The 27,591-nt window shown below is 35.4% G+C and overlaps 1 protein-coding gene across 1 annotated transcript in view; it reads left to right on the top strand.

Annotated features, from left to right (window-relative positions):
• Positions 1-27,591, top strand: part of LOC150104032 (hemicentin-1-like) — a 792,930-nt gene that overhangs the window by 713,610 nt on the left and 51,729 nt on the right. Inside the window, exon 33 of the mRNA XM_090396385.1 lies at positions 11,278-11,448. Within this exon, the coding sequence (XP_090252511.1) occupies positions 11,278-11,448 (171 nt within the window). The remainder of the gene's footprint in view (positions 1-11,277; positions 11,449-27,591) is intronic.

Raw genomic sequence — 27,591 nt, 5'->3', positions numbered from 1 at the left:
ATACTTTTTAGGATTCTTGAAGTTTTCTCAGATAGTTTAATTCTTTTACATATGGGATGGCTATTCTTGATTCTTATCTCCAAATGTTCTGGCTCTTTTTTCATGTGAATCCCACTCACAAAATGTTGCAATGTAAATTTATTGCATTAATTACTACTGTGGGCAAGATAAGGATAAACTAATCAAAAAATCTGAGAATCCTACTCTAGAGAACCTTTTTGAGCTGTTTTTGCATCCAGTAAATAGAGTAATATTCTCATTTGCCACCTAATAACATTCATGAAGATCCATGTCTGCAGTGCGATTCAAATCCATGGCTTTTTCATTGGAGAGTGAAAATGCTATCACTTGAGATGTTCAACCAAACTGAATGCATGGGAACTATTCCATTTTTATAAAGTTGTCCTTAATTATTGCAAGGTGCTGCTAGAGGTGAACTTTGTGCAGCAGTGTGATTATCATATCTACCTGCTGAGATATACCATATGAATCATTGTGATGTTCTGCCTGTCTGAATAGCATTTCAATATACTGCAAAAGTTAATGGCCATCTGGTTCTTCAGTAGTTAAGATATCCAGGAAGGTAATATCTTGTCAATCTGCTTTTCAGTGGTGAACTGGATTCTCAGATGAATTTCAGGAATTTCCTTCAATTTATTTCCCTATGGCTAGATTATGAACTCACTGTTAACATATCTAAGCCACTGGTTACTTTCTGAATAGCTATAGATAGTAGCCTAGTCTTGAATTTCTCTATGTAATTGGCTAATAGTGTAGATTATTACTGAGGTGTGAACTTTATGAGGACTTTTTTTTTTCCCCGTTTTAAGTTCTAGCATTGAATTCTAATTAATATTCTTTCACTGTTTGTGGAATTTTCATTCATCATTATTTCCTTTTTTAATTAATCAATTTTAGCTAATTTCCTAATTGTTACAAAATGCTACTGTGGCCATCAATATGCCAAATAACAACTGATGTGAAGTCAGCAGCCTCTATATTCAAGTAGACTAGTCATGAAGATACTTCACACAGGAACTCTTTATTGGATGTCTGAGTAAAGAATTAAAATAAGAATATTATTTATTATTATTATTATTAGAATCTGACCTCCATGGAGTCAAAGGACTCATTGTGGGAAGTCTACTTTTGGATCACGCAAACAGATCCTCGAACCATGCTTTAAATTCATTCACAATTTCTGCACTCACCACACTTTCATGTAATGCATTCCACTTGCCAATAACTCTCCATGCAAAGAGCCTGTTTCTCACTCCTCTGCTCACATCCTCCTTATACATCCTGGAAGCTGTAACCACTGTAACTCTATGAAATATCTTCTCCACATTAATTTGGGAACAACCCCCCTCACCAACTTATCATATCCTCTCTTCTTCTATTCACAAGGCTTTGTAATATAAGTTGCATTTCCTCAATCTCTCCTTGTATCTGATAATTCATAGGACCTGACACTAACTTAGTAAACTATTTCTAGATCCTCTACAATACATCTCATCCCCCTCTGAAAACCAGACAATGAAATCTGCGCACAGTAATCCATATGTGGCCTAATCAAAACCTTATAAACCTTATATATATCAATGGAGAGATATCAGAGAGTAGTTTATTCAGGAGTAGAGTCCAAAAGAAGGCCTGTGACTAGTGGTCTGCCCCAGGGTTCTGTATCTAATTATTTAACTTGTTCGTTAATGATAATAGGAAAGGATCTGAGAGGAACTATTCATTTATTTGCCAATGATGCAAAGTTGGGTAGAGCAATAGTTAATACGCATGATGTTGAAATTTTGCAGGATGATTTGAATAGATTGGCAGACTGGGTTTAAGGAGAATGGATGTGAGTTTAATGTGGCAAAGTGTAAGGTTATGCATTTTGGGGTGAAAAGATTAGCAGCAGTATACCACATTCATTTTATAAATTATGGATTTTACAACCGTATTATAAATAACTTTGTTATCTCAACGTTTTGATCTTCATATCAAGATCATCATCTGGAGCATACACAATTATACTATACAAACTGCATTACATTACAAACTGTAAGCAACAAAGATTTGATCACATGTTATTCTACTGGCATGACCTCTAGCGAAAAAAATAAAAATTAAAAATTAAAAAAAAATAAATTACATCAAGCTAGAGTTTAAATAAACATTCTTTCTTACAGATGGTTTTCTTTCAGTAACAGTGATGTCCTATTTTAGTATTACAATTGTTATTTTTGATTTAGGATCCTGGTTTTTCTACAGTCCTGTTTATAGTTGTTCTTAGAGAGGAAGGATTCATGGAACGAATATATGCCTTCCATATGTATGGGATTTTTAGACCATCATTATTGTTCAGATTGGGGTGGTTGATAACGATCTCACAGACCTCCTTAAATTTGCGTTCATGCCATGTTTTGGTGTGTCTACATTACACCAAAATATGGTATGAACACAAATTTAAAGAAGCCTATGAAATCATTATCAACCACCCTAATCTGAACAATAATGATGGTCTAAAAATCCCATACATATGGAAGGCATATATTCGTCCCATGAATCCTTCCTCTCTAAATATAATAAATTTAGTTTAATCCTTTATCCCAGTGAGAGCAAACAAAGTTTGCGCCTGAAAATATCTTCAGGACTGAATATAGTGTTGTGCTATCTTACCTGGGTAAGTAGTGCAACGCCAGGTCAACTCGTAGCAAAGGTGGAGCAAGCTAACAACATTCCTATCCCAGTATCTCCCATAATGCAAAACACATCTCCTTGTGGATATGTATACTGTTATGCATTAAGGGATTGGCCACTACCCAGACTATTTTCAACCTTTATTGAGGTCTCTTCAGTGGGAGCCAGGCTCCCACTGAAGAGACCTCAGATAGGAATGTTGTTAGCTTGCTCCACCTTTGCTACGAGTTGCCTTGGGGTTGTACTACTTACCCAGGTAAGATAGTACAACACTATATCCAGTCCTGAAGATATTTTCAGGCGCAAACTTTGTTTGCTCTCACTGGGATAAAGGATTAAATTAAATTTAGTATTACCTTCCTCTCTAAGAACAACTATAAACAGGACTGTAGAAAATTCAGAATCCTAAATCAGAAAAAAACAATTGTAATACTAAAAATAGGACATCACTGTTAAGGAAGAAATCTGTAAGAAAGAATGTTTATTCATGTTGTAATTTATAAATAATTTTGTTTTAAATCAAAAATAACAATTGTAATACTAAAAATAGGATCACTGTTACTGAAAGAAAATTATCCGTAAGAATATTTATTTAAACTCTAGCTTGATGTTTTTTCACTAGAGGTCATGCCAGTAGAATAATATATGATCAAATCTTTGTTTCTCTAGCTTACAGTTGGTAATGTAATGTAATGCAGCTTGTATAGTATAATTGTGTATGCTCTAGATGATGATCTTGATATGATGATTGAAATGTCGAGATAATAAAGTTATTTATAACAGGGTTGTAAAATCCATAATTTATAAAATGAATGCTGATCACCATGTCTAAAAGAAAGGAGTATACCACATTGGTGGAATTGTACTCCAGGAAATTAATGAAGCCAGAGATTTGGGAGTGTTCATGGATAGGGAGTTGAAGTTTAGGGGACACATAGCAAAAGTGGCTAAATCAGCTCATCACATCACTTGGTTACTGAAGAATACTTTTAGAGACAAGCAGGTTATTGTTCCTCTTTATCGAGCCTTGATAAGATCTCATCTTGACTACTGTGCCCAGGTATGGTTGCCAGGGTTTCTTCTTGATGGGGAGGAGGTAGAGTGGAGCCAGAGGTGAGTGACCGAGATGGTAGTTGGTCTATGGAATGAACCTTATGAGAACAGGTTGAAGATCTGTGGGTTATTGGTTGATAGGTGGAAAAGGGGTGATATGATTGAGACAATCAAATTATTGAGGGGTTTTTACAAGATTAATTCAGAGGAGATTTTTCACCACAGGTCTGGTGGGAGAACAAGGGTCACCCACGGAAACTGAGCAAGAGTGTCGTTAGCAAGGGTGTTAGAACTAGATTTTTTACTTGGAGAGTGGTGAATGAGTGGAATAAGCTGCCAGAGTCTGTTGAGGATGCCATGACTGTGAAGAGTTCAAAGCAAAGTATGATAGATACTGTGCGACAAATGCTAAATAGTTCTTGATGTGATGCTTAGGGCCTCTCTCTCTCGATGAGTCTAAGGACTCCTTGGAGTTGTCCGTAATAATAATAATAATAATACCTGTCTGACAGCCAATCAGCTATCTAGCTCACTAGTCTGTTATCCAATTCCATCAGTTTCATTTAGCTACTAGCTTCTCATATGTCAATCTATCAATGGTATTTGAAAAATCCAAGTACACCTCCACACAGTTAACTTAGTGGCTGTTTGCTTCACAACCATATGCCTGAGGAAGGAGTACCCTAGGTTCGATTCCCGTTGACGATGTGAGGAGCTTAAGGATCTTTCTCAGCCATAGCCAAGTTAGCTGGTCTTGGGCATGATAGCAGGGTTCCCCCCCCCTGTTTACCTGGGGTTTTACATCTCGTAAGCAGGCAAACCGGCCCCGTGAATTACTCCCTCATTAGGAGGGCTCAACCAGTCTTATGGAGTGGACGGGAGGGGGGGAACCCACATGAATAAATAAATAAAAGTGATTTTCACACTTGTTAGAATATGTAAGTAGACTGCTGAAACACGACTTCCCCCTAACATACCCATGCTGACCGTCATAAAGGATTCTTCTGTTAACAATCGATTTCTGAATCCTATACCTCACCAACTTCCTTAATAACAACCTAGGCACACAAATTCACCCATAATTTGTAACCTCAGTCTTATCTCTCCCCCATTTGTGAAGGGGAACAATTTTTCTCACATTCCATTCCTTTGTAACACACTCATCTTGTTCTAAGACTTATGCTAAACAGGCATGCCAAAGGACTCTCAATTCCATAGAACATTCCCTCAAGAAACACGGCAATATACTATCAAGTCCTTTTGTTTTATTAAGAACAAGTTTACTTAATTTCTCATATACTTTCTGCCCATTCACCATCAGTTCCTCTTTCACTATACCCTCTACACTTCAACTTGTCATGATGTTGCTTTCAAAAGGATGAAATACACTGATAAACTGATCATTGAATACTTCAACTATATTCTCTACATTGGTTACCAATCTGCCAGTGGCATCAACTAGCATCATCTTCCCATAGGCATTTTTTCTTCTGCTTATCATATGTTTAAAGAACTCACTAGAATTTTTCTTAACTTGATTGCCTAATTTATTCGCATACTAAACTTTTTTGCTCTCTTTTTTTACCAACTGGGTCATCTTCTTGGCCTGCTCTTTGTACATTCCATGCAACTGATCATCAAATTATCAAATGTGAAATCTAGAAGAAGGCACTCTACAGTGCCTTCTTCCAGATTTCACATTTAATATCTTTATTAATACATTTTACTCCTATCTTTTTTTTTTCCTCTCAGCCTTTTTACCTTTGGAATACACTCAGATGTTGCAGCTGTTAAATTGCTGTTGATCAATACCCACACAGCATCTCTCTCCTTCCCACTCAACTCCTCTTTTCACATTAAGCTTTTCATAATCACATTTCACCTCATTTCACATTAAGCTCTCCTTAAGCTTTTCATAATCACCAGTCTTGTAGCATCACATATATCCCTTCTTTATAGAATTTCTCATATGATTGGCTGCAACCCGGTGATCACGTCATGGTCACTCTCACCAACTTGGGGAAGATTAGACACTCCATTCACAATTACATCCTCTGATGATATAACCAGATCTAAGACTCTTAACCATATTGTGCTCTCCATTACATATTGTCTAAGATTGTTGTCCTTTAAGAACTAGAGAAATTCATTCTCCTTATTCCCTGATGCTATTCTTCCTTCCAGTCAATTCTTCCATAATTGTAATCACCCACAATGATCAACCTTCACATGCTTCCTAAGCAAAGTTGCCTATACATTTCTTTGTCTTCACCTTCTGCATCCCCTGACCTGTAGTGATACACTACCAAACTTCAAACCATACTACTTCAAAACCACTGCCACTTTTATACCAATGTATCTTAAACCTTGTGCAGACATAATTCCCCTGCTATCATCATCAGCAGCAGCATCCATCCCCCCTCCCTTCCTACCTTTCCTATCATTGCAAAAAACATCATAGCCCTGCATTTCTATTCTCATGAAGATATCATTTCTAATCTAACTATGTTTCACTTATTCCAACTATTTTCGGGCACATAAATTCAATCAATGTAATAATTTCATCTCCCAGTATTGATTACAACATAAGCCTTTCCGCACATTTGAAAATTTCATTTCCTTTATTTCTTATTAATACTCCTGGCATTCGTAAATAAGCATAACAATTAATTTCTTGGTCTATTACCAGTCCTACTCATGATATCCCCATCTGTGACTTCTCCTCACTTGCTCTTGTCTGCTAACCTTCTATTTCTTATCAAGCATAATAAAAATTTTTGCAACCATGTAAAAAAACTTTTAAAAGTCAGTTCACTATAAAAATCATTCATATATTACAAAAAAAAAAAAAAAAAAGCTACTGAAAACCCATCGGCACAATGTTACTCTAAAGAAGAAAATTCTCTCCAGCAAACTAGTTAATTGCAGGTGTAAATTATTATTATTATTATTGACACCTCCAGGGAGTCCAAAGACTCGTCAAGGGAGAGTGTGCCAACAGCATGGAATGATTGACCCTTACAACTATTAACCGTGCTCAAACTTGCTTAACTTTTTGCTGAGCCATTAGTAACAGAGGCTCTACCAATTGACCAACCTTTACTGGCAACTATAATAGGGAAGAATTTATATTCTTGTTTTAATCCTTTACCCAAGCATAAGCAAAATCATTTCTTATTCACATATGAGTAGTAAAATGGTGTACTTATAGAAAGTATTTTTGCTTAGTTGCAATTAAATTATATTAGACAAGAAATATATGACTCCTTCCTGCATTGACTTTACCTCAGCCCATCTCCACTAATGAGACTTTAATAAAAGTTAAAACCCATCTAGTTAGGAACCCTTCCCATAATGCATAGAAATATACATATCCAAGATGGGTATGTTTTTCATTATGGGTTGCCAACACAACCAGTGCAAAGTCATCAGCCTCTATACAAGTAGATCAGTCATGAAAATGTCTCACTGCAAACTTTGTCTGCTTATGCTTCAGTAATGAATTAAAACAATATATAATTTTTTGTCTGTTATAATTTACAAAAAAAACAGCTTTTTTTCCTTTGGGAAACCCACATAAAAGCTTAGCTTTGTGAATTGTTTTGTTAAATAATTTTTAATTTGCATGTACTGAAAAATCCATATCATATCATATCACTCTAAATCAAGGTTTAAGATATGCTTGAAAGCATTTCCATTGGTTAAAAATATAATTAAATGAAGTGATTACAAGATGTAAATCTTTATTTACAGATATTTATATATTAACTGTTTTTTATTTTATTAATTTTCTTTTTTTTTCCATAATCCAGAAACTTTGCTCTAAAGACCAACCATTAAACATTTCAGCCACTTCAGGCTTACATTTAAGTGACCATTTAGCCAACCAGACCAACATGTGCTCAGCTGTTGTCAAATTTACTTTGTCTTAGAAATTATGTCAATGCACAGTAATAAAATGCAAGAGTATGGAAAATTTAGTTATAATTAATCAGGATAGTAAATGTAAGTGTTGTAAGCAATGCTAATGAATGTTTTAATGTTCTTTTGCTTCTTGTATTTAAGTTTTTAATTTTATATTTAAAAATGGTTTGTACTTGCTCCTGTTACTATATATTCCTAATATAACTTTTTTTTTTCTGTATTTACTACTAGTAGTGGTAATTATTCAAAATGGTGCTAGTCAGCAATATGATAAGTTTTAGTTCAGAAATTATATTTCTTGTATTTAAGTTTTTAATTTTAGATGTAAAATAAAAATTGTTTGTACGTTTATGTTTCTATATTGCTAATAAAACTTTTTTGTGTGTGTATTATTAGTATTGGTAACAGATTATTCAAAATTTTGCTTGTAAGCAGGGATGTTCTCATAAATTGCTCACTAAAAAAAAAAAAAAAAAAAAAAAAAAAAAACACTGTAAGTTCTCCCTTTGTGAGAATTACAATCGCCCCCCCCCTTTGCCAAAAAAAAGTATAAACAAATTCCATTATCAGCAAAGATTCACTTCATTTTGCCTGGGCCACTGCTTCTTATGGTGATGACCTCGCATTAGGTTCATGACAATTCTAAAAACTCCAAGTCTTTGACAGATTTCAAGCATGGGAATGTCATTACTTCAAGAAGAAGCACCCTGGACAAAGTTAAGTGAATGTTTGTTGAAAATAATAATATTATTATTATTATTATTATGTGATACCTCCAAGGAGTCCAAATACTCATTGAGGGAGGGCACTTACTCTAAAACTCTCCATCACCTCTACAACTCAATCCACCAATATAGCAAACTGCATCATCTACACCAATGCCATCTACTGCCCACCACCACCACCACTATTATTTCCACAGACTATCACAAACATCCATGTCCATGGCAGGATTTGGACCCACAGCCTTTTGGCTGGAGAGTGGATACACTAACCACTCGGCCAACCAGGCTGGCTATAGATATATGCCTGTAAAATTGTTAACAAAGATAATCCATTCACAGGCTGCTGTGTAGAGTAGGGAGCAGGGAAGAAGAAGCACAAACAGTGCCAAAATAAACATGTCCTACCTGAATTTTTCTTGTCACCATATATATGCTTATTGCCCAAATGTTAATCATTGTGGTTGAGGTGTGTGCCACTCTACAGTTTATAGTCATTGTCAATTTGACAACCAGCTCACAAAATTTTTAAAATTTATGAATTGATGAGCTAGTGCAAGCTGGCTCTAGCACACCACTGCTTGTAAGTCAGCAGTATGAAAAAGTTTTAATTCAGGGATCAAGTTGTGCACTGAATTTTTTCCTAGTTGATCTCCTCCATGTGAGGTACCTGTTCATGGTAAAGGGGACTTCCCAGTGATAGTACTAGTCCTTATTTTTTTTCTAGGGTTTTCTTCCTATATTCTTTGCTCTACTTCTCCTGAGTCTTTTTTACTCCCATCTACCATAACACCAGCACTGGGATCCAACGCCTTGCCACTGTATTTATCATGCAGTGTGACCCGTGGGCATTACAAAGGGGGGGGGGGGATTCTGGTAGCTTCACACTTCTTTGACCTTTGCTTCAGCAAGATCATTCAGCTAGGTGGGCTTGCCCTTGCCTGACTAAGAAGTGACAGCCATAAGAAGAATCCTGATGCATAGGGATGGGCATCTGATTCATCCAACCTCACTGTTGTTGCCACAACAGTAGCAACAACATTTACTAAACCCTCTTATAACAGGAAGACAACTGAGAAGAGAGAGTCATTCGAGACATTGCCACTGTCAATCCTACCTTCTCACAACTGCATCCCTGAAAGACATGACTTGCTCACTATCTCCAAACAGCGAATTAAAGAGAAATACCAATATGGAGTTCTTCTTGAAGGCATGCCAAAAATGGTCCCATTACATGAAAATTATCTTCCTAAAAAAATAATGGAATGTGTACCATGAAGGATTAAAGATATGCCTTTGAACCCTTTACTAGATGACCCCCTCCCACCTCAACAAATAGCATAGATACCTCTGCTCACCCTAAGGAAGATAAAGAAGATAAAAAAGATAAAACAATTAATATACTGAGTGCTCTAGAGAGAGAGAGAATGGAATTTGATGTCTTGGATATTTTTCCAGAAGAAGAAACGTTGGATACTGGCTTTCCACTATTCTCAAAAAAAAAAATAATCCAAGACAAATGAAAACAAAACCTCTCAACATAGGAAACCAAATGACACCACCAAAAAAAAATAATGAAATCATTCTTACTATGGAATTTTCATGGATTTCAACAAAAGATCAATGACATCAAGGCTCTCTTGCAAAAGTAATGTTACCATTTCTTGCTGGTAATGTTACCATCATTCATAAAGATAGAACAGGCGGATGGACCTGCTGGAGGAGTTGCTATCCTTATGTGCAGCCATTCCCCTTCATACAAGTCCCACTTATAACACAATGTGAAGAAGTTGCTATTTGATTCATTCTGAATTCTAATAACAATATGCTGCCTCTACCATATTCCTGCCATAGCTCAAGATGACCTTGAATGATATGATATTGCAGTTATCTCTCTTACTTTTAATGGGGGATTTAAACAGATACAACACTGTGTGGGGTAGTGCTTGCACAAATATCAGAGGAAGAATTGTTGAGTCATATTCTCAGTGACAATAATCTTAAACACAGGGAGCAACACCTTCTTCCATATGCCTACTCAAACATTTACTGCTATCAACTGTCTGTTTACCTTCCCTTCAAGTGGGAAACTAAGGAGAACTTTTTTTAGGAGTGATCAATTTCCTGTGATATCTACCTTTCTGCATGAGCAACCATGGGCTGCATCACGGATATCACGAAAATTGAGCACTTGATTGACCTTTTCCTCCTTAGTAGAAGTTGATAATTTTGTAGAATTACTGTTCACATAATTTGGTCACCTGGTTTTCAAAGGAATAAGGAGCTATTGAAAAATGTCTAAAAATGATTGACTAAGATGATTTCTGGTCTCTGGAATGTCGGTTATGAAGAAAGATTGGGCAATACAGTTTACTTAGCCTTATGGATAGAAGGGTAGTGTGGATAATATTGTGACATATACATGGGTAAAGGTTTTGTTACCAAGTAGAGGTGATTATTCATACATGGGGGGGGGACAAACACACAGTAGAACAGGAGGTCATCCATAGAAGCTTTATGAGGAAAGTTTGAGCAGGGTATTAAGGAGGGCTTTTTATATAAAGAGTGGTTAGTAAGTGGAATGCATTGCCTCAGAGTGTTTAGTGAGTGCAGAACAGTGAATGAGTATTTGAGGCATGGTCTTTTGACAGTGAGTCTTTGACTCTATGGAGGTCTTAAGATGACATCAATAGTAATAATAATAATAATAATAATATATTAATTTTTAACTAATTTGTACTATAATATGTTTGATTCAAGTGTTATTAGAAGGTAAATTTGAAAACCCTAATTTGTTTATTTAAAAACAAATTAAAGATTTCAAATAAGAAAAACTGTGCTCAGTAGTTGACTTTGTTTTTCACACTACTCTCCATCCCAGGATTAGAATATCTGGATTCAAGAAATTCTCAACTTTCTCACAACTATAACCACAGATTGAATTGGCCCAATGAACAGGCTTGGGATGCCAAAACTTTTACAGCTCTGGAAATGTTCCAAAAGTTGATTAATTGCCCTCTTGGATTTGTATTTTATGATGGAAGATGTCAAGGTATATTATTAACTTTTTTTTTTTCTTTTTCCCTTTTCAGTTAAGCTTTGGGGTCATCTGGATGAACATGGCTTAATGTATTTTATGTGCCTAATTTTAATTTCATTAAGAGAACATCACAAAGATTAATTTATTTCATTGCTTTTTTCTGAATTGGTCACATCCTCAACTGCCTTTTCACTCAGGTTTTATATCTGATACCATATTTTAACAGAAATCATTATTTCTTGACTATTAATTAAATTTTTTTCTTTGATATAATAATATATGAAATATATTATTTATTTTATTCATCTTAATTACTTACATAAAACCTTATCTGGAGTATAGCAAGAACTTTGCTTCTCTGTATTTTTGAAAGAATTTTTTCATCTCTTTCAGAGTGGAAAGTACAAACATTTAAATTTGAAAACATTTAAGATTTATTACCTTTCTCCATTCCTACATGCACATTCAGTTAAACATTACATTATATCCTAATACATTTTAATTTAAAAGTTTAAGTTAACTCACACTATAGTCTTGTGAATTAAACAAATAGGCCTTACTATAGAAAATTTCCTTGAAAATAGAATTGCAACTGTGTCGCTTTGGCTGGGACTAAAATAGCTTGATAGTACTGTAAATCATCTATATGTTATGACTGTCCTTACAGTATTTTATGAAACATACCTGTTTCATAAAATACAGTACATACTGAGGAGAGGACTCTTTATATGGGCTTTTTCAGCTGAAGATGAGTTAGCCAATTTCATATTATTATTATTATTGAGAAAGGCTATACTATTCACACTAGCTGTCATACCTGTTCTTGAATTAATTCATTCATGCTATTTGAACACACAACATCCAACAGCAATTCATTTCAATCGCACATCACTCTACAGAGAAAAATCTCATAGAGTGGTGACAGCATTCATTCTCAACTTCCAAGGATGCCCTTGCATTCTGTACAACCCTTTCAGAAGTAAGTTTCAACCATATCACTCCTCTTTCTCCTGTATGCTAGTGTCTGCAGTCTACAAATTCTCAATCTATCTTCATAGTCAGTATTCCACAACCATGATATCATTTTTAATACTCTCTCTCTCCACAGTATCAGAATCATAATGGAAACTAGGAGACCAGACCTGCACACAATAGTCCAAGTGAGGTCTTATCAAGGCCTTGTAAAGAGGCAAAATGACATCATTATCTTTATATGTGAACATTCATTTCAGCATTGCAATTATCTTTTGAGTTGTAATTGCAATCTTTGCTATATGACCCTTAACTTCAACCTTCCTGTCTACTAAAACTCCCTAGATACCTGATCCAGGGAGATATCCAATATGATACTATATTGGATCACACCAAATATCTTATCACACCAAAGTGTGATATTTATTAACACTGTGAGTGATGATGAACAGAGATTTGAAGTTCAGAAGTCACATTGCTAAAACTGTAAGAACATCACAACACATTATGACAATGATGAGAAGGATCTTCACATGTAGAAACCAAGTTAACCTCTTTGCTTCTACATGTCAAAGTCCTCCTTATCAAGGTTCTACATATCATATTACCTTATATAAGGCCTTGATCAGGCCACATATGGACTACTTACTACACACATATTTGGTTTGCCTGTTTTCACAGGGATGAGGATACATTAGAGGGTCCAGAGAAGGTTCATTAAGTTGGTATCAGATCCATGGATGCGGAATATGAGGACAGATTGAGGGAATGCAACTTGCAGAGCCTTAAGAATAGAAGAAAGACAGGGGTTATGATTAAGACAGACAGGTTGGTTAGGAGCTGTTACGAGATTTATGTGGAGATTTTTCATAGAGTAAAAGTAGACAAGAGTAGAACAAGAGGCCATCCCTGAAAGCTGTATAAGGAGGGTGTTAGCAAGGTAGTGAGGACCAGTTCTCATGGGTTTTCAAATGAAATGCATTGCTGAAAGTATGGTGAGTGTAGAAACTGTGTTTAACAGTTTTGATGATCTTTTTGCATGAAAATATACCTCTTGCAATGAGTCTTTTGACTCCATGGAGGTTTGATGTTAATAATAATAATTTGAGCTTAGTTAAAGTTTAATTAATTTATTTATTTTAGTCTTAGAATGAAATACTTCTTGTTGAACAAAATCTTTAATCAAAAGAATTATAAAAATGAGGAAAACTAACATAAAAAAACTTTATTACTGTAAAATTTTCATCTAGAAGATCATAAGTCTTATATTAAATACCATGAGCCTGAACAGTCTAGACTTGCAGAGCATGTTATCGACACTAGACATAGAGTTTATTGGAACTAGACAAGAGTCCTTCATAAAAGTCATTTCCTCATGGAACGTCTTTATAAAGAAACATGTGAAACTTTACTTCATTGTCTTAACTTAAACAGATCTAATGGTCTATGTCTATCCCCTTTGTGGGAGATAGTACTTTCCATATCTGTTAATCTTTCCTAACTTTATTTTGTTTATGTATATATTTATATAATTTTTTTAAAAAAAGTTAGGAAATTGATGGCCTTATATAGTTATCTTACATTAACTACACAGATGGCACTTTTTAGAATTGTCTGTTTTTGTTTAATTACCATTCTGTGATCCTCTACTGACAATGCCTATGATACTTAGGTGAAAATTCTACAGTTATAAAGTTTTTTATGTGATTTTTCCTCCATTTTTATAATTCTTTTGATTATGCCAACACACGGTATTTCATTATTGAAACAAACCAAATATATTATTATTATTATTATTATGTAACACCTCCAGGGAGTCCAAAGAATCATCGAGGGAGGCACCTACTCTACAACTCTCTGTCTCCACCACTCAATCCACCAACTACAACAAATCGCAACTACCATCATCATCTACACCAATGCCATCTACCATCCATCATCATCACTAGTATTTTCACAGACACAAACATCCATGCCCATGGCGGGATTCGAACCGCAGCCTTTTGGCTGGAGAGCGGATACGCTGACCACTCGGCCAAGAAGGCCGGCTTCTTGGCCGAGTGGGCTCAAATCTTTATATATTGTATATTTTCCCTGGAATCATTAAATTATTTCTTTTTGGCATTTAGAAATGTGAAGACTCAGTTGTTTTAGTTATCAAGGATATAAGATTGTTTTAAAAGACAAGAGAGAATTATCACTAGCAATATATTCATCTAGGATCAAACCTATGTTTATAGGTTTGATCCTAGTTTATGCTTAATTTTCCGTATAGAAACTTAACACCACTTGCAGTTGAAAAGACAACTATTCCACCTAAGAAATACACATTTATATTTGTGCAGTCTACATGACTGTGGTTGTTTCAAGAGAAGAAACACAGTGCACATAGAGTAAGGCAGAAAACAAAAATTAGGAATGATATGTTCGTGGAATGTGAGGAGAAAAGAGTGCAGTTTGTTAATGTGTGGAATGAGTTTGAAGGATGAATTGAACTGTGTAAGAATGATGGCTGCATTTGAATGGTTTTGGTGAGAGTCATTTAGAGAGACAGCTGCTGGATGGGAGAAAAATTAGTGCAGAGAATGAATCTGATCAAGTAAAAAGCAATGTAAAAGAGAGCAGGCGAGTAAGTAACGAGAGATTTAAGTGCCTTATGAATGAAGAAGTGGGTAACATGAGTGTAGAGAATGAGAGAACAAGTGTACAAGACCAACAGGGAAATGGAGTGATGTGGGGATGGAAAGGGGAAACACAGCATGAGAAAGGTTGATGCTCCAAAAGGATGTGAATGCATATGTAGACAAAAAAGGGAAGGGGATGACCTAGGATCAAGGGAAAACATTTGGATTTGAAGAAGGTTCTAAGTTGAATAAGGAGAAAAAGGAAATGACTTGAGTTGAGTATGGAGAAGTCACATCTAATAAGTGGTATCAGTGAAACATGTTATAGATCCAGGAATGAGCTGTTATGTTTGTATACGAATGGTAGAAGTATCAGAAATGAGTAAAATGAAATGTAATATCAATTCCTTGAGGATTACAATTCCTTGAGGTTGCATTGATCGAGTTTGATCACCCAAAAATTGTTGGAGTAAGTAAGAATTGGTTGGATGAGAATGAAATCCTGACAGGAATAAAGATGGAAGGTATGATGTATTTCATGAAGATAAAAAGTGGGGGGGGGAAGATGCTGTTGATGATAGAAAAAAAGTGATGTCCATACAAGGTAGAGATGCAAGAGGAAAGAGGGAAATAATGATAATGGTGTTTTGAAGCAGTATTGTGTGAGATAGAAGTGAATAGAATGAAATACATAGTTGGATGTTGTTATAGTCATGTGGTAATGTGGATGTAGTGATCATTAAATGTATAATCAAATTAATCAAGCAAATAAGAAAAGGTTGATTATTACGGGCAATTTTAATTATGACAATATAGACTGCAACAATAAGATAGCAACTGGAAGTAAAGAAAATGAGTTTCTCAAGTTTTTGAGAGACAACTACCTCAAGCAATATGTAACAGGAGGGTTACGAGGATTGAGAGTCTTGGATTTGATCATCTCATCAGAGGATGTTATTATAAATGTCGTGTCAAAGCATCCTCCAGTTGGTGAGAGTGACGATGAAGTGACCTGGGTGGTTCCCAGCAGTGTGAGGACTTCTGTGAGGAAAGGGTATATATAGAACTACAAGGCTGGTGATTATGAGAAACTCAGGAGACAGCTTGGAATGAGGAGTTGGGTGGAAAGGAGATCAATGCTGCTTGAGTGATATTCAAGAATTATCTGGTAGAAGCAATGTCTAAATGTATTCCAAAGGTCAGAAGCTTAAATAAGGTAGATGTGAAATTGATGAATGAAGAGAAGCATGCGATACTGAGAAAAAAGTCATTATGGAAGCAACATAAGAGGAATGGTAATATCAATTCCTTGAGGATTACAAAAAACAGGCAAGGAGGTCACTCGGTTGGTAAGGGTAGGGTAGCAAAAGTTCAGTATGAGCAGCAATTACTAATGAAGCCAAAAAAAATGATTATGGAAGGATGACATTGATTTGAAAAAATGTATAAGAACAACTACTGCAGAGGATATAGTTGAGATATTTAATGAGCAGTTTATAAAAGTCTTTCATTTGTGTGAATGTGACATCATGAAGAGTTTGAGAGCAGTAGATGATGAGGAGAAGACACTGACTGTAAGTGAGCAAGAAGTATATAGGGAATTGAGCAAACTTGATGTTAATAAGGCTGTGGGACTTGATAAAATATCACCACATATTTTAAAGAAATGTGCAGGGAGTTGACATCTGCCTTGACATATTTGTTTAATATGAGACTTGCATTGGTTCAAGTTCCAAAGTAGTGGAAGGAAGACAAGATTCATAAAGGAAGTAACAGAACTCAAGAATTGAAACATCAAATAATAGGCTGTTCTGTGTGTGTCAGTTGTTGTGGTTAAAGTGTTGGAGACACTGGTGAGAACCAGGATCCAAAATTGGGTGTGTGGGGGGGGCTTATTACAATAAGGCGATGGCTTCATTGGACAAAGGAGATGGATACACAATAGTATATTTAGATTTTACAAAGGCTATTGATAAATTACAACATGGTAAGTGGATGGTGGATGGTCAAACTACAGTGGATTAGGTTGGATATTAGACTAGTGCATTCGATTGGAGATTGGCTATCTGATAGATATCAGCAAGTTGTGTATGGGGGGAGCAATATCCCATAACAGGAAAGTCACTAGTATTGTGCCTCAGGGATCTGTTTTAGGGCCTTTGCTGTTTAGCCTGTATGTTAATGATATTGGGGAAGATTTGGATGGGGATATTCAGTTGTTTGCAGATGATGATGCAAAGTTGGGACAAACTATGAGGAGTAGAGTAAATGTCTGGCCTTACAAGAAGACTTGAAAAGATTGAGTGAATGGGTATGAGTGGGGATGACAGTTCAATGTTGAAAAATGTAAGGTTTTAAAATTTAGGAAACAAAGATGGGATGTAGAATTTATGCTTGGTGGGGATATATTGTCAGAGGTGAGGAAACAAGAGATATTATGGTGATGGTGAATAAGGATCTAAAATTTAGAGGACACATTGTCAAAATTATGAGGACAACAAAACAAACTCTGGGAATGATGAGAAAGACACTAACTTGTAGAATTAAGAAGATTCTTGTTCTTGTATGAGGCCTTGATTAGGTTAGGTCACATATGGGCTACTGTGCACAGATTTGGTCACCTTATATATTATATTAACTTCTCAGCAACACAGATAATATCTTTATTTAGAATTCTCCTTATCAATAAATAAAATATCTAGTAATATAGTCATTTCTCACTATTGTAAATGCCATTTTCTGAATTCACTCATTATTAAAACTGTCTCTTTAATAGAAATTTACTATAGCTATTTTTCCACTATAACAGGGTTCCTACATAATTGCTATAGTGAGAACTGACTGTATAATGTGTTAAAATGCTCTTAAGTTCCTCTCCCCCTTTAACCTTTATTCTTCAGTTTAACAGAAATTTTTCAACATAAGTCTACACATTTCTGCAACATTGAAGTAGTTTCAAATTCCATTGTATAAGACCATGATAAGATCCTGTATTACTACATTGAGATCTGGTCACTAGTTTGAAAGGGGATGAAGAAACCGTAGAGAGGATACGGAGATATGTAACTGGATCTTCACTGCTAACTGACACAAAGTGATATCCACTCAAGTGTTCTTTCAGATTTGGGAACTGATTGAAGGCAGGTAGAATTGATGTTCCAATACTATGAAACCAAGGAAGTAAATTTCTTGCAGTTATTTGTGCTCATGAGGTTACATACCATTTATTAAAGGAAAAGATGCTTCATGTTAGAACAACACTTCAAATCCATGCATTCAGTTTTTGTAGTATTCCAACTTACCCAAAATTCATCCTGGTAACATTACATATGAATTCTGAATGCACTACACTACTTGTGTCTCAGAAAGCAGTGAGCACGATAACTGTGGTTTGAACCTAGTTTCTTTGTTCCTAGAACACCATTGTGCTTCTTGCTTTCAGGATTGAAATAATGGCCCAGCTTTTATCTGCAGTGATAATTTTGCCCAAGAATTTGGTGTCTTTTCATTAATATTACATGAATAATTATCAGCAAATGTCCACCTGCTTCCTCAGTGAGCGCTTGGAAAATTCAATCATGAGCTCAACTTTTGAGCTGATGATTGAAATTTGAATATCTGATCATCTGAGATCAACAGTTATTGCTTATATACTTGAATGATCTGTTACAGTTTGTGGCCTCCCACTATACCTTTTATTTAGATTCAGTTTAGTATGCCCAAAGTTTTCATCTCCGCACATTCAGCGGAATGTCAAATACTTCCAATGACTATATGCCCAATTTTCACAAACAAGTTTAATTTGCCAATGAAAATCAATGAAATATTTTCTGTAATCAAAAACCAAATCATTGGAAGCTGTTTCATCTCACAATTTATACTGCTATATTTCAGAGATTCTCTGTTTTCTGAAGTATGAAACTTCACACAAAAGTTTAGAAAGTCAAATTAATGGGTGTTGCGTAGTTTCTGCCACTGAATGAATTGCTCTCTTAATAAAAAATAATAATAAGAAATAAATAAATAAAATAGACATTATTTGCAGTGCACATAAATTCATCATCATCATCATCTCCACAAAATTTTTGTTCTACTTTCATGAGCCAGCTAAAACTTAGCAACTTGTTTACTCAGCTACCTACTGACTAAGACTCTCAGTGGTAGCACTTATATATTATGTCTGTCAAATTTCTGTTCTTAGTCCTTAGTCCGTAAAAATAAATAATAATAAAAATATCCTGATAAAGTATGTCCCCCCACGCATAGACAAGAAAACTGAACTTTCTTTTCCTAGGCAAGTGATGCACAATGAAGTGTTTGGTCACATAGTAATCTTTTATCCATGATTTCTCAAATCCAGCATTTCATTATTGATGCTATGAACATCATAAGGGATAAACATAAATTCAAATACATTTATGACTATGATCTTTTCCATGGTTGATAAGAGGTATCATTTTACTTAGCAGAGATAGCCTAAGTTAATTGCTTTAAGATATTAAGATTATTATTTTTATTTAGATCTGATAGCTTTAGTCACTTCTTCAGTTTAGATACCAGACTAGCGGATTAGAAATTGGCTGTCTGATAAATATTATTATTAATAGTATAACTATTAATGTAGTAATAATAAAATAGTAGTAATATCTTTTCTGTTTCACTGTTTTCCTTGTTTTTTTCTTAGAAATTAAAAATTTCCCATGTGGAAACATTTGAAACTAGGTGAAATTTTAAGCTAATAATTTCTGTCGGAGACCAGCATATGATTCCTTTTTTGCACTATTAATTGAATATTTTATTTGCATGCTATATGATTTATTTGTACTGTAACATTATTTCATGAATTTGTGATTCATATTTTTTTTCAGACAGTTTATCTCTTACCAACTCTAAAAAATGACATTTATCATCTTTAGTGGTTTAGAATTTGAAGGAAATTTCTTTTAATCAAGTATTAAAAGCAGAATCACTACTCTAATTCTGACATGGATATCAGCTAAATTCCTAATGAAAATTTTAAAATGAATTAATTTATATGTAATAATGATTTTCAAATATAAATTAATCTGTTTTTAATTTTCAATTATTAATATATATATATATATATATATATATATGTAGAAAGTTTTTTACCTTGGGTATAATATATGTTCAAGATACCGAGTTATTTTAAATATAAACCTGTTTTTTTTTTAATCAGTCATCTAGATATTTAAAATAACTTGGTATCTTTAACATATATATATATATATATATATATATATATATATATATATATATACACTCACACAAATAAGACTGTCTTCCAAACTGATCCTCTCTGAATCTCTAGATGACTAATTACAAGGATGGGCTTCCAGAAAGCACTAATGGTTGAGGAGCATTTGCCCATACAACAGATACTCTTCCTTATTCTTCTCTTCTCACTATCTGTAGCATGTCATATAGTTCAAAAAATGCTGAGATTCTGTTGACACTCCTTTTTTTTTTACTATGTCAACCAACCTAGAGAGCCAGAATAATTTGTTACATTTCTTTATATTTGGCTTGTGGTTCTTCTTCTTCTTATCTTCAAGGATTAGGCATTTGCCTGTTCTGGCTTCACTGGGTTTTCCATCTTGCCACTGGTCTTCCCCTCTCTCTCTCTCTCTCTTTCTTTCCTTCTTTCCCTTTAGTCTATATCTATTATTATTATTATTATTATTATTTAGGCCTCCAAGGAGTCAAAAGACTCATCGCGGAAGGTCCTTCCTAGGAAACACAAGTCTATCGAGACTCAACGTGGGAGATCCCTCCTAGGAAACACAAAGTCTATCATACCACTCCTTAAATTCATTGACCGTTCTTGCTCTCACCACTCCATCAGGCAATGCATTCCATGGTTCAACCATCCTCCATACAAAGAAACCACTCCTCACCCTCTTGCAAACAGTTTCCTCTCGTCCAGGGATGGCTCCTTGTCATCACTCCTTCCTGCTGTTCAAACAAACGAAAGAACTCCCCAGTGTCAACCCTGTAACCACCTCTCAACAGATTAAAAGTCTCAATCATATTACCTCTCCTTCTTCTATCCACCAAACTCTGCAGTCCACATTCCCTCAGCCTATCCTCATAATAACTAAAATTGTACAGTCCTGAAACTGTTTTGTTATCCACCTCTGTACCCTTTCCACAGTTAATTTATCCCCTTCAAATCCTGGGGACCAAATCTGAGAACAACAGTCTCTGATCAGGGTCTTATACAATGGAATGGTAACTCTTTTATCTCTGCAGGTCAGTGTCCTTCTCATTATTGCAGCAATCCTTTGTGTTATCTTCACCAGCTTTGCAATATGTCCCTTGAATTTCAGGTTTCTATCAATCATCAACCCCAGATCTCCTGTCTCCTCCAATGGAGTATACAGCGTCCCATCGATGTGTCCCAAACCTCAAGACCTTACATTTTACTGCATTAAACTGACATCCCCATTCATTTGCCCATCTATCTAGCTTATTCAAATCCTCTTGTATGACTACTACATCTGCACTATTACTGATAACCCTTCCCAGCTTCACATCATCTGCAAACAACTGGACATCCCCCTGCAATCCACTGACAATGTCATTGATATAAAGGTTAAACAATATAGGTCCCAGTACTGAGCCCTGTGGGACCCCACTTGTAACCCTCTGCCTCCTTGAAACTGCCCCACCATACACAACTCTGATTCCTATTGGATAGCCAATCCTGAATCCAGTTGACCAACCTGACATCCAAACCCATGTACTGCAACTTGAATATCAGCTTATCATGTGGCACCCTGTCAAATGCATTTGCTAAGTCTAGGAAAATGGCAGTATATGCCTTTCCCTCATCTAATGCTCTCGTAACTTTATCATAAAATGCTAGCATATTGCTAAAACAAGAGCGCCCTTTCACAAATCCATGTTGACTCTCACTGATAACATTACCTCATCTGCCCAATGCTGTATATAGTCCTTCACTACTTTCTCCAAGATCTTGCTAACAACTGATGACACACAAACTGGCCTATAATTAGACACTTCCAGTCTGCTACCGCCCTTATGCAATGGCACTATCTTACCATCTTACCTTCCTTCCATTCCCAGAGCACCCTTCCTGTAGCCAGACTTTCATTGAAAAGCCAAGTCAAAGGAGCTGTCAGTTCCTTAGCACATTCTCTCAAAACACATGGTGAAATACCATCCAGTCCCACAGCTTTACTGACATCTAGACTACTCAGTATTTGGAACACGTTTTCCTCCTGCACCTCTAAACCTCGAAACTGTCCTATCCCTTTAGTGTTACAATTTACTCCTCCAGGATGAATTACACTAATAAAGTGTTCATTGAACAATTCCACTATGTCCTCTTCATCAGTCACTCTATATTCATTTTTATCCCACAGTGTCATTCTTCCACAGTCATTTCTCCTCCTACTGGCCACATAGCTAAAAAATTCCCTAGGATTTTCTTTGGATCTTAGGGCCAATCTCTTCTCATATTCCAGTTTTGTCTTCCTTACCATACTAGTCACTCTCCTGGCCTGTGTCTTATATTCTTCATTCATCTGCTCTTCACCTGTCTCCTTATATCTCTTCCATAGCCTCTTTTCTACTTCTTTTGGTAGCCAATATCTTTCCATCCTAAATAGATGTTCTTTTCTCATGTCTTCATTTCTTATATGGTCCAATGTTGTGCATCCTTTTATTGCTCTTAAAAATCTTATCTATGCAGCATGTATTTTGCTTTCATCTTTCTTTTTAACAGGCCATTTTTCTGACCCATATAATAGAGTGGGAGTGGCAATTACTTTTGTAAAATTTTAGTTGAATTTCTCTTTAGCAGCCTTTTAATTGTTCCACTTATTTTCTGAAATTTCTTTATTTTTCTATCTATATCTTTATCTATTAGATATGTTATTATGCAGTCTAAATAATTAAACTATGTCATCTGTTCTATTATTTTATTTTCTATAACTACTTTTGATCTAACATGATCTTGTCCTTTAAATGCCAACTTTTGTTTTCTTTTGTGAGATTTTTAAATTGTATGTTGACTTATTTTGTTTAATTCGTAAACTGATTTTTGAAGATCATCTTCATTATGTTGTAATATAATCTGATTATCTGCATACAGCATTGTATTGATAACATTTCTTCTGATTAACTGGATACCTTGTTTTATTGTTGTTTTTCATATTTATTATTGTTATTATTATTATGTGACACCTCCAGGGAGTCCAAGGACTCATCGAGGGAGAATGTGCCAACACCATTGAATGATTTGTCCCCTTCTAACTACTAACCGCACTCAAACCTGCTTAACGTTTTGTGAGCCATTAGTAGCAGAGGCTCTACCAATTGACCAACCTTTGCTGGCAAAAATTTTAATAATCTGATCAGTATATATATATATATATATATATATATTGAATAGAGTTGGAGATAAGCAACATCCATGTCTAACACCCTGATTTATTTCAATCTCTTCTGTTAATTTATTACCTAAGTGTAACTGTATTTTTGTATCTTTATATAAACTTTGTATAGCTTGTAGCAAGTGTAATGGATATCCTTGTTTTTTCATTATATTCCATAGTTTTTCTCTGTATATTTTATCAAAAGCTTTCTCATAATCTATAAAAGCCATATATTATCAATTAAAATGACCACACCACCTAGAAGCTCTGAAATGTTGGTCCACTTCACTATATAGCATAGTAAAGCCATCTACAGGGTGTTCGGGATAAATTTGACAGTTTCGTAAGGAAAAAGAAAATCTTCTTTGTATCTATTACATTTAATGAATTGACAAAAAAACATTACAGGCAGAGTTAATTACAATACTATCAACAAGATTTACTCAAAATAACCACCATTAGCATCGATCACAGCTTCAATTCTGCTTCGGAACCTCGAACAAGCTGATGCTACAGTCTCCCTGGGAAGGGCCGCAAAAACTGTTTTAATTTTATCCATTAACTGGGCTTTTGTATTACTGGAAGTGTGATTGGTGTCTTTTTCAACTGTGCCCCATACAAAATAATCCATGGGGTTAAGGTCTGGGGAGTTTGGAGGCCAAACATTTGGACTGGTGAAGTCGTAGAAATTTTCAGACAACCATTTTTGACTTTTCCCAGAGGTGTGGCAAGGGGCCGAATCCTGCTGCCATACATACGGCCTACCATTGGCTACCCTTGTTATCCAGGGCTTGACTACAGTTAGCAACTCCACGAACAAAGCCCGAATTCCAATGCCAGGGTTCTTCAACACCTGTTCCTGCAGATTTGCGAGGAATTCTGCTGTACGAACGCAATCAGATCGTCTGCTAGGGATCTTTCTTCTTGCTACATCCTCGTAGTCACCATTGCAAGTCTCTAGTTCATGCCTGATTGTTTTTACTGTATTCAGGGAGCATTGGGCAGCAGTCGTAATATCCTTATTTTGATGGCGGGCACGAATCATCATGATACAAGTTATTCTCTTTCATGATTCAGGTGGGTTCCAGCTATCCATCCTTTCTGACATCTTGTATATGAATGAAGAAGGGTCCAAACTTTTAAATGAAGAGAAGTGTGTGTTAATACATGTAACTTACGGAAAAATATAATTAATTATAAATATGTCAAATTTATCCCGAACACCCTGTATATCTTTTGTTCCCTTTAATTTCTTTTTTGTTTCTGTTATCACAGCTATATTAATGTTTTTAGTTGTTTTACTAATTCTAATTCCTTTGTTGTTATGCTTCACACATTCTATGTGGCTACTTTTAAAATGTCTGAGATTCCTAATCGTGATTGGATTATTTCCAATTCTAGCATTAAGATCTCCTACTATTAATATATAGTCTCAAACTTCCACCTATCCTCATTTGTTCAGTATCCAATGGATACTTACTAACAGGGCACCCTTATGTGAAGGTGGCTTGTGGTCATTATCTTAAAGCACTACTTTGAACTTTTGACTCTCCTTGAGGGCCAAAAGTTCAAAGTTTCAACTACAAGACTGGTGAGAATAATCATTGCTTCAGTAGTTCTACAACTAGCTTAATTCAAAATGTTATGTATCTTGTTTTTCCAGTGAATCTTGAAGATTCTTCAAAACAACATTAGTAGCATTTTTTTGTTTGTTTCAATATGTGGTCCATATTTCGTAGCTCCTGCATGAATGTCATAGTCATCAAAGGCTTGTTTCCTCAAAGTCCAAAAGCAGCACTAGTGCATTCCAGAAGTCACTTAAGGGTCAAAGCTAGATAACAGGGAGGAAACCTGCACATAACCTTTAAGGGATCTGAAGAACCAACTTGGGCTTCTGAGCTAATGTCTAATCCTCACCTTCACATAAGGGTGCCCTGTTAGTAATCCACTGGATACTGAATGAATGATAATGGGCCAGCATCAAATTGTAAGATGATCAAATTGTATTCTGTATTAACTTAAACCAGAAACAAACTTAATTTCGTAATGAAATTTCATGCCAACGTGAACATTGCCCAAATAAACAAGGCACCACTGTTTTCATAAGGGAACAGAGAAGAACAACAAAAATGCAGCTACTGGAACAAACACAATGTCAGAAAAATTGAAGATAGACACCACCATTATAAGAAGTATTGAAAGGAAAAGAAGATGAACTAGCAAAAGAACTAGAAAAGTACTATAGATATAACTGGTGTAACTAAGACAAAGACTAAACTTGATCACTATTTCCCAAATATAACACCCTGTATTTGGGCAATAGTGATCAGTTTAGTCTTTTATATTTAGACAATAGAGCAAAGAATGGAAGGAGTAGTGAACACATTCAACACCACACACACACAGATAAAGATAATTGGCAGGCAGTTTCAAGTAGAGTTATGTTGGCAAATTTCAAAACAGGAAATTGGTTAATAAAAACTTATTTGTGCCTACAGTCCCACAGAAGGTTCTCCAAAGGAAGAAGTCAAAAGGGAGATGTATTCTAGGACAATATTTAGCTTGACTTTTCATTTTTATCCAGCCTCTAGAGGTCTCTTTTCTATTACATTAGTTTATTTCAGTTACAGTTTGAATTGTTTCTATAACTACCTAATTGTGCTATACCGTATGCCTACCACATTTGATATTTTGTGTTCTGAGGATGCAGGTTGGAAACCTGATGATATTTTAGTAACTTCAATTAATTATTTATTTTCCTCTGATGTTTTTTTATACCTTGAAACTCAGTTATGAATAACAACTTACACCTAAGTCTGTCTGTTCAGATATATTCTCAATGGAGAACCTATAGAACAAGTAAAATGACAATAAATATAAAAGTGGTGAAAAACTCCAGTAAGCAACTTATTTATTGTAAAATTTTTGTCTAAGTGTAATAGGTATCTTCAGTATAGAATTGTAGAAAGGCAATTAAACAATAACTGATAATTCTGAAAAGTGCCACCTTAGTAGCTAATGTAAGATGACACAGTCAATAATTTCCTAATTTAAATATAAAAAAACTGGATGTGCATGTGTGCATGCATGCACGCACGCATGCGCATTCATAAAGTTAGGAAAGATTATCAGATTTAAAAAAAGTTAGGACAGTGAAGTAAAGTTTCACGTTTCTTTATAGAGATGTTCGATGAGGAAACAACTTTTATGGACTCATCTTATTCCAATAAACTCTATGTTTAGTGCAGATAGCATGCTCAACAATCCCGGGCTCAGGCAATATGTAACAAAAGGTGCATGAGGATCTTGAATTTGATCATCTAATCAGAGGATGTTATTAGAAATGAGGGGGTCAATCACCCTAATTAATGAGAGTGACCATGAAATGATTACCTGGGTGGTTGCCAGCAGTGTGAGGACGTCTGTGAGGAAAGGGTATATGTGAAAATACAAGACTGCTGGTTTTGAGAAGCTCAGGAAGCAGCTTGGAGCTATAGTATGGAATGAGTTGGGATGAAAGGAGATCAGTGCTACTTGAGTGATAAGAACTATCTAGTAGAAGATGTCTAAATGTATTCCAAGTGTAAGAATGTTAAAAAAGGTTGGTGTGAAATGAATGGATGAATGAAGAGATTAAGCATGCAATACAGAGGTAAAAAGCATTATGGGGGCAACATAAGAGGAGTGGTAATAATCAATTAAATCAGAAATATAAAGAACAGGCAAGGAGGTCACTCGGTTAGTAAGGGTAGCAAAAAGCAGCAGTTAGCTAATGAAGCCAAAAAAAATCCTGGAGAGTTCTTTCAATATGTAGCCAGTAAACAAAAGAATGATTATAGCAGCATTCCTAAATAGTTATTATTATTATTATTATTCAGGCCTCCATGGAGTCAAAAGACTCATTGTGAGAGGTCCTTCCTAAGAAACACAAAGTCTATCAAGACTCATCGATGGGAGGTCCCCCTTAAGAAACACAAAGTCTATCATACCACTCCTTGAACTCATTGACCATGCTCACTCTTACCACTCCATCAGGCAATGCATTCTATGGTTGAATCACCCTCCATGCAAAGAAATCACTCCTCGCCCTCTTACAAACAGTTTCTTTTCGTAACTTCCAGAAATGGCCTCTTGTC

Source organism: Typopeltis vanoorti, chromosome 8 (assembly GCF_054136105.1).
Source record: "Typopeltis vanoorti isolate ZY-2024b chromosome 8, IOZ_Tvanoo_1.0, whole genome shotgun sequence".
In the NCBI taxonomy this organism is placed as follows: domain Eukaryota; kingdom Metazoa; phylum Arthropoda; class Arachnida; order Uropygi; family Thelyphonidae; genus Typopeltis; species Typopeltis vanoorti.
The sequence above is the reverse complement of the archived record's forward strand: the minus strand, read 5'-3'. Positions and strand labels throughout refer to the sequence as shown.